The following is an 8,347-nucleotide window of genomic DNA, read 5'->3' on the forward strand; positions in this document are numbered from 1 at the left end:
GCTTGGCAAATGCAGCTTTTAATCTCGGTGTGACAACTACCATCTGATGATATACTGGTCCCTAAACATTTAAAATGTTGTACTTGCTTGAGGGTGGTATCATTGATTTTGATATTGCATGTTGGGGTTGGAGTTTTTCTGCTTATCACCATCGTTTCGGTTTTCTTGATCTTTAGGCTTAAGCCCATGTTGTCACTCTCTTGTACGATGACATTTAATAGATTCTGCAGGTATATACTGACCTAAAAAACGAACTTAGCTCCACTATCATAAGATTATTAATATACAGTTATATTTATATATAATATATACATTAAATATATATATATATATATATATATACATATATATATATATATATATATATATATGTGTGTGTGTGTGTGTGTGTGTGTGTGTGTGTGTGTGTGTGTGTGTGTGTGTGTGTGTGTGTGTGTGTGTGTTTGAGTGTGTGGGTGTGTGTGTGTGTATGAGTGTTTGTGTTTGTATGTGTGTACATGTGTGTCATACATTCTGTACCTTATTCCATGGCAGCGGGTAATCAGACACCTGTGAGTTTTCTCTTCTCTTGGGCACTCTGTACACACTCTCTAGCACATGGTCTTGCAGCTGGAAGGACCGCACGTCTCTGTTACTGTAGCTTACACTGAAAATGAACACGGCTGTTTTTATGTATGCTGTCAGGAAAAAATGCCAATTTTCAATGTTAATGCTCTTTAATATCAATTGGAGCAGCAAACTGTCATTCTTTGAACATGTTCTATGGAATTCCCCAAAATCGTTAGTAGATTTATACAGCTTCGCATTTGCCATATTCACTAAGGTCTCAGTGGCATTGCACGAACATTCATGAAGCTAACCCCAAACCTCGAGGGTTCGATCCTCGATCAGCGCCGAAAAAAAGCAGCACTTGGGAGTCAATAAGGCTAAGTTCACGCTAAACCCGGCAAGTTGCCGTCAACCAGCTGCCGTCGGCAACGTCCTGCCTTGCAGTGTTTACGGTAGAGCCGGCAGCTCCTGCCAGGCAAACTGATGCTACACTTTTAGGGGTAAAAATGCTTGGCGCTTTCCAGGAGGAAGAAACAAATTTTATACCATACTTGGAGTTATTTTAGCATTGCACTTTCGGGCAAAATATATCCTTATATTTCACACGTGAAATATAAAAATTTGCTTAAATTACTTCACGCACTATAGCTTATTCGCCTTCTTCTCCTATCCCCCTGTGTAAGCAAAGTAGGCTAGTAAAAACTTTAAAAACACCGCTGTCAAGCGCGCTCACCATGGGCCCCGAAACAAACACAAGATCTAGTCTCCCAGTCTTGCTATCTATCAATGCCTTTCACCCCTGGCAGGGTATAGGCCACATACAAGCTCCTTCCATTTATCTCTGTCCTGAGCCATCCTTCCAAGCTCGTTCCTTTCGGCTTTCACTGCCTTGCATCATAAACTCTCCATTTGGAGAAAATCCACGATCAGCCAAGCAGAGATAATGGTTTTTGCTTGTATGTGTTTCTGTAACAGGTTCTTTTTACGAGAGAGGATGTTAGCCTCGTGACTCAACCCCCGACCTGGAGGCAGGATGACTCTGTTTCAGGAGTCACTACCTGGTTCGCCATTTAGTCGCCTCGTACGACACGCTAGCACCACGTCAGTCCTATTCTTCTCAAGGCCTAGACTGCACGGCTGATATCTCTTATCGTCGAGTATATATTATATAGATTCAAATCTTTCTACGTTGCCCTTAATTTTGTTTCAAATAGAGTCAAATGGCGGGGACCATAATGAACCGGGATTACGTAAGAGTATGGTGTTGTTACGTTCAGTTCATTAAGTAACATCTTTTTCTCGAATAAAAAAATCATTTATTGTTCTAATGGGTCATCATTATAATGTGATTAGTGACGTTTGGGAATTGCTTTTTCCGTCCGTACATTGTAGCAGCACACCAGATAAACACAGCGGGTTATCAGTGGACAGTACATTTTAATTTTCAAAATGATTGTTTATGATAGATCTACAACACGACTAATTAAATAGCAGAAACCACTTAGATTTAGATATCTAGATTTAGATTTCCACTACTAGATCTAGGCCAAACAGGTTATAGATCTAATAGTTCTTTTTATAACTTCCTTGATCTAGGCCTATATCAGCTTGAATAAATTTTAATCATAATCATCAAATATTTACTTTATTTTGAAATTTGGAAGTCACATTATCAAACAATAAACCCCCCTCCCCACTGTTCAGCTAACCCAGCATTGCCTTTCGAATTTTTGTTTACCTTAATTCTATCACTACATATACTAAACAATCAACTATAGAAATGAAAGAAGGTTACACTTTAAAACAAGAAGTAATAGAAAAATATGATATTAGACAATATACCAGTATAACACTCTTGGTTAATTACTTTTTGGGAAATAATAAAAGTTACTTCCCTTGTTATTCTGATATTCTTACCTCCCCTGATGAAATCAAGAATATCGGAAATCGAATAGATTTAGATCTATGTGAATTCTGCAAAACCCTGACCTTAGAGACAAAAACTAACTAGCCTACATATGTGGAATCAGCACATCAGTTTCCAAATAACTTGGCAACTTTTGTACCTGAAAAGCTTTTTCTTCATATTTGACCTATGTAATACAATGCATTAGATCTAGATCTAGAGAACAGATCTTAGATCTAACTCTTTGCCTTTGGTTTCTTTTGGTTACAAAGATTAAAATCAAAATTATTCTAACGACAACATACCGTATTAAAGCAGTTTCTTTCAACTTTTGAATCGTAGGGGCCTACGTTTTCTGAATATTTTGCTTATTTTTGCGTTATGATAGTTTTTTGTTTTTGTTGTTTGTAGTTGCTGTTTTTGTTTGTTTGTGTTTGTTTGTTGTTGTTTTTTTGTGTTTTTTTGGGGGGCGGCGGTTGTTTCGTGTAGGTAGATATACGGATAGCACAACTTGTAAATTAGCAGGGCTAAAAGTAAAGGAAAACAATCCAGATTTTTCCCAATTTTTAGTCTGACTCAGAAGGGCATGAGAATGAGACTCTAGAATGAATCCTCTTGTCCAATTGGCTGGTCTTTTGAACTTTGTTGGTACTTATGTATTTCGCCAGCTGATATCAGTATGGTATTTTTAAAAAATCTATTACACTTGTTATGGTTTTAGACTATGATTTATCCAACTTGTTAAATCGCCAGTTGTAATCACTCGTTCAAACTCGTGATTACAACTTGGCAATTTCACCCGTAGGATAAATCATCATCTTACACTGCAACTCATGTACTTTTTTTTATATAGCCGTGGCGGATTTTACAAAACCGATTATTGAAACGGAATTCTCGAAAATATGGTGTTCACCCAATTCATTGCAATCGTAGTGTGCATGGGCAACACCATCTTTTGATTCCGCAATTGATGGACGATACCCAGACCTGATGGATGTATCTCGGTTGTGATAGTTTTTGTTCTCTTTTTGTATACCACCGATCTCCTTTGGACTGCAATGATAAGCTTCTCTTCGTCCATTTTGCCGGGAATTGACTGCGAATCAAGGACATTCACTCTGTTGGTATAGATCTAGTGGGAAATTATTTCTCTTCGACCATCCAGCCATTTGTTTTGTGAACACACGGCAAAGCAAATTGCTGGCTGACGGCAAATGGCGTGTGCTGGCGGCAGTCTGAACGTGTATCATCAGCTTTCGTGGCAGGGAAGAAGATATGGGCGTGACGACAGATTGCAGCAGCTGCCAGCAAATGGCCGGGCTCAGCGTGAACATAGCCTTAGAATGTCAGGTAGTTGGGGCTGAAACACATACTTGAAGGGGTTTCTTCGTCTAAAGATATCCTGCTGTGCGCTTGCCCCACGAGTTTTCTCACACTGTGCAAGGTGTGTGATTGCCGTGTGGTGTACATGCGTAAAAGAGGAGTAAGTATTTCTCTGAGTAGGTGTTTGATTATCTGATTTTGTCTTTCATTCGGGTCTGGGGTTGTATTATTCTGGCCTCAGAGGCATGATTTTGAGTTCGTGTATTGTGAATTCTGCGTTGTGAGCTTCTGTGCTTTTTTTACCTTTAGTTTAGGTATTGTTGTTAAATGTTAATGGGACACTTACACACAGATGATTCCGCTTCAACTTCTTTTTGAATGATTTGTACTTTGGGTTGTTTCGGGAGTTTTAATGGCTATCCACCTGCTTGTTGTCTCTTTCGCTTGTCTCGCGTCTCTCAGGGTCTCATCATACCTCCTCCCCAGGCTCTTTACTTCCTCTTCTGATATGGTGGGGATTCGTTGGCCATTTACATGAAAATGGGTGTGCTTGCCCACTTTTCCATTTCTAAGTAAGACATTTCTATATTTCGTTCGCTTAAATTCATTCGTCACTATCTCATTAAATCATCCATATGCCGGAGCACTCTGTGGTTCTCTTCTTGTCGTCCATGATGGCGTTTGACAACCGCATCCAAGTTCCGCTGGGATTGCCTTGATTTTTGCAGCCTTGAGGAGCACATGCATCGCATTGAAGAATACTGGATAAACTGTGCATCTCATTGTTGTACCCACTTAAAGGTTAACCCAGTCTACTGTATATTAAGCCGGGCTGAACTTCTTCTGGAACCCCTTAAAGTAGTTAAGGAGCTTATGAAATATTTCTTCCAGAACACAGTGCATGCCAAGGGATATCTGAATCACTTAATGAGGCACCGAATCATGTGCATTTGCCGAGTAAAGCCAGGTGATATCAAGGTCACGTCATTGGTCATGCTCCCGTGTTCTGAACAGCCAGCTATACCGGGTACTTCACCTTTCTGTACCGTGGTGTCTCTATATCCATAGGTAGGACATGAGTTTGGATGCCATCATCAACGAGAAGAATATTTTGCCCTTAACATTCAGCAGTGAGATATGACGAAATTGGCTGATCCTTTCAGAATCCATTTCTTTAGCTCCTTTAGGGATGTCTTCCCTTCATCCATTCCTTGTTTATATGGCCGTTCTTCCATGACACTGTCGGCTGAATATGTAGCCCTTTAAGGACCTTTGGGCATCTTTTGTACCATACAATGGGCTCAGGGACAGATTTGTATCTTGCTTTTTTGACAAATCGCATTATTTCATCGAGGGTAGGCAACCTCTTTTTGAACTTCTCATCAGGGCCATCCGGCCAAACCAGGCTAGGGTTATTTTCTAGTGGGACGTTTTGCTGATCATCGGAGTATGTTATCCTCAGGTGTTCCTCCAGGCTGCTTCTTTTGACCTTGAGTTATCCAGATCTTGGTTGGTCAAAGATGTGCCTGGCGCACTGGTACGATTCTCCTCCCTTTGTCTATTTTTAGTTCATTACAGTTTTCTATAGCATTTATTTTCTTCTGCCGACGTTGTTTTCAGCAGTTTCTTTAATCTGGTTCCTACGTCATTCATCTGTCTTTGTCACGCATTGCTCTGTGGCGTTTGCTTCAATTTGCTTTCCCCCCAAGTTGCTCCTTAATCTTAGTGTACGCAATATTCCCAAATACCTTAGTGTACGCAATATTCCCAAATACCTTAGTGTACGCAATATTCCCAAATACCTCAGTGCACGCAATATTCCCAAATACCTCAGTGCACGCAATATTCCCAAATACCTCAGTGCACGCAATATTCCCAAATACCTCAGTGTACGCAATATTCCCAAATACCTCAGTGTACGCAATATTCCCAAATACCTCAGTGTACGCAATATTCCCAAATACCTCAGTGCACGCAATATTCCCAAATACCTCAGTGCACGCAATATTCCCAAATACCTCAGTGTACGCAATATTCCCAAATACCTCAGTGTACGCAATATTCCCAAATACCTCAGTGCACGCAATATTCCCAAATACCTCAGTGCACGCAATATTCCCAAATACCTCTAGACATTGATGGTACTCCTTGTCGCCTATCTCTGTTTTGCAGTGTTCGAGATAGCACTATCAAGGTTCTACCAGGCATCTTTCGAGATACCACTATCAAGGTTCTACCAGGCATCTTTCGAGATAGCACTATCAAGGTTCTACCAGGCATCTTTCGAGATAGCACTATCAAGGTTCTACCAGGCATCTTTCGAGATAGCAAGAGGAAAGCTGGTTCTGGGCCTTCTGTTTGTGTCAGCCCTCCTTCTTCTTCAACAGTTTTGTTGTCCGCAGCACTAAGGGCTTGGTCCTGGCCTTGGTTTTCCGACGTCTTATCTGTGGGAATAGAGCGCTTTTGTTGAGGGCTTGGCTGGATGTCACAACCTATCTTTGTCCTTTATATCTTTATACCTCTTTGAGAGCTGAATATTCTCCCGCAAGTAACTGGGTAGTCCATACGTTGCTCTGAATTCAGTATCATGTATGCATTTCAATCCATTATCCCATAGGCACCTACGGATTCATCATTCACTCCCTCCCCCCCCATTTGGTGAATCCTGTGGTCATATTTTTACGTGATGACTTGTAGGGTTGCTCGCCCTACGAGCCCATCTGGTTTTTCCCAGCGTCACCTGTCTTTCCAGGCGTCCTTCATTCTTTCTTGAACGGCAATCAGTCTATTCCTACTGACCTTTGAGGTCTAGTTGCCCCAGTAGTGTGAACATTGAGGCCGCGGCAAACCCTCGTGCATCCACTTCTACTGGTTTGATCTAGGAGATATAACCCTCTCCTTGAAGTAGGTTCGAGAGATCTTCATATTTTGCAAACATGAATTGATACTGTACATCTATTTTACTAACGTGTGGAACAGCCAGCTCGATTAAGAAGATCTTGACATCAGTTTTTAACCAAAGAACAATATCTGATTTGAGACCTGTTCTCTTGATCATGAGAGGGTAGTTCTGCCATTCTGGGAGATCGGTAGCTAGTTCCCAATCCTTTTCTCATTCTCGAAAGTTTCCACTCTTAGAGAGGCACGGAACTTGTTTTTTTACCAACCCATTTCTTCTTCTTCCCTACTTGGAAAATGTCTAGGCTGGAACTACTTCATTGTCGGTGTCTCCAGGCTTCAGGAGATTGTGAGAATCAGCTCTTTCAGCACTTTGTGGGGCCGCCACGTGTGTCTGGCATCAGCTAGCGATACCTAATAGAAACTGAAGGCACATTACAGTGTCTGCTTCTCCTGGCCTGGCAAAATGGGCAGCGGGGATCTTCTTCCTTGTCCGACTTCACGAGATTAGCTTTTCATGGCAGAAAGTCATATGTTGCCCTGGTGATGAACCTAAGCATTAGAGATGCTTGGAGCCACTCGCAGTTCCAGGTAAGGGATCTTTGTATGGCATTGGTCCCGTTCCCCAACTCCTAGCGACTTGTCACTATCATTCTTATTCTCAAACCAGGTAAGGATCACATACACCTATTCAGTCACAGATAATCGCCTTAACAATGTGTCTATGTAAACCTATAGAAAAAAATGTGAACAGACGAGTCATGTGGTTTCTAGGGACGACGGGCTCACTTAGTGGTATCCAATGCCTATTCAGGAAAACTGGATCACTCTGGATCACCTGGTCCGCCTGAAGACACTTACCCTTGGGACCTTAGTCGTTGGAGTCCACACGGTTACCGTCTTTTTCTACATCGAAAAGGCTTTAGACACAACCTGGAAGTTCGGTATTTTTCAAGATCTACACCCTATCGGCCTGAGCAGCATTTTTTTGCAAAACCATTCCTTCCAGCTTCGCGCCGGATCTTTTCTTTCCCACTCTCACTGCACCAGTAGGAGGAAAGTGTTCCCCTTTTCCACGTCCCTCAAAACAAAATAGATAGCTCCTTACATTGTCATGATTTTATGATATTGTTACAGAATTAGAACTATTCAGAAAAGACATAAGGGAAAGACAGCTGCAGACGCAGCAGTTTAAACTTGACAAATGGGCTAACGAGAATGGTTTTAAGATTTTCCTGTCAAGGACAGATGCAGTGCACATCTGTCGATCCGACATACTCGTATTGCTACTGGGTTTGACATTTTATGACGAGGAAAGGCTTCCTGTTTAGGATCAGGTTCGTTTTTCTCGGAATAACCTGAGGCAGAAAACTAACATTCATTATGCACATTCAAGATCGTTGCATGATATGGCAAAGGTCACTCAATCTTTTTCATACCATACCTGGAGTTGTTTTAACATTGTACTTCCGGGAAAATAAATCCCCATATTTGCGTAAACCACTCCGCGCACTGTATTCGCTTCTTACACTCTGTAGGCAAAGTATAGACTTGGATCATCATATTTCTAGATCGTGCAATGATATGCCTGCCCTTCTTCGCTCTCATTAAAAAGCGCGTTCACAATGGCACCAATGTGAAGAAGTAAAAATAATAATAATGATAATAATA

The 8,347-nt window shown here is 41.3% G+C and overlaps 1 protein-coding gene across 1 annotated transcript in view; it reads right to left on the bottom strand.

Annotated features, from left to right (window-relative positions):
- Positions 1 to 8,347, bottom strand: part of LOC106011567 (polycystic kidney disease protein 1-like 2) — a 38,409-nt gene that overhangs the window by 24,796 nt on the left and 5,266 nt on the right. Inside the window, exon 3 of the mRNA XM_035969367.1 lies at positions 520 to 646. Within this exon, the coding sequence (XP_035825260.1) occupies positions 520 to 646 (127 nt within the window). The remainder of the gene's footprint in view (positions 1 to 519; positions 647 to 8,347) is intronic.

The sequence above is a fragment of the Aplysia californica genome, unplaced genomic scaffold (genome assembly GCF_000002075.1).
Source record: "Aplysia californica isolate F4 #8 unplaced genomic scaffold, AplCal3.0 scaffold00141, whole genome shotgun sequence".
Classification (NCBI taxonomy): domain Eukaryota; kingdom Metazoa; phylum Mollusca; class Gastropoda; order Aplysiida; family Aplysiidae; genus Aplysia; species Aplysia californica.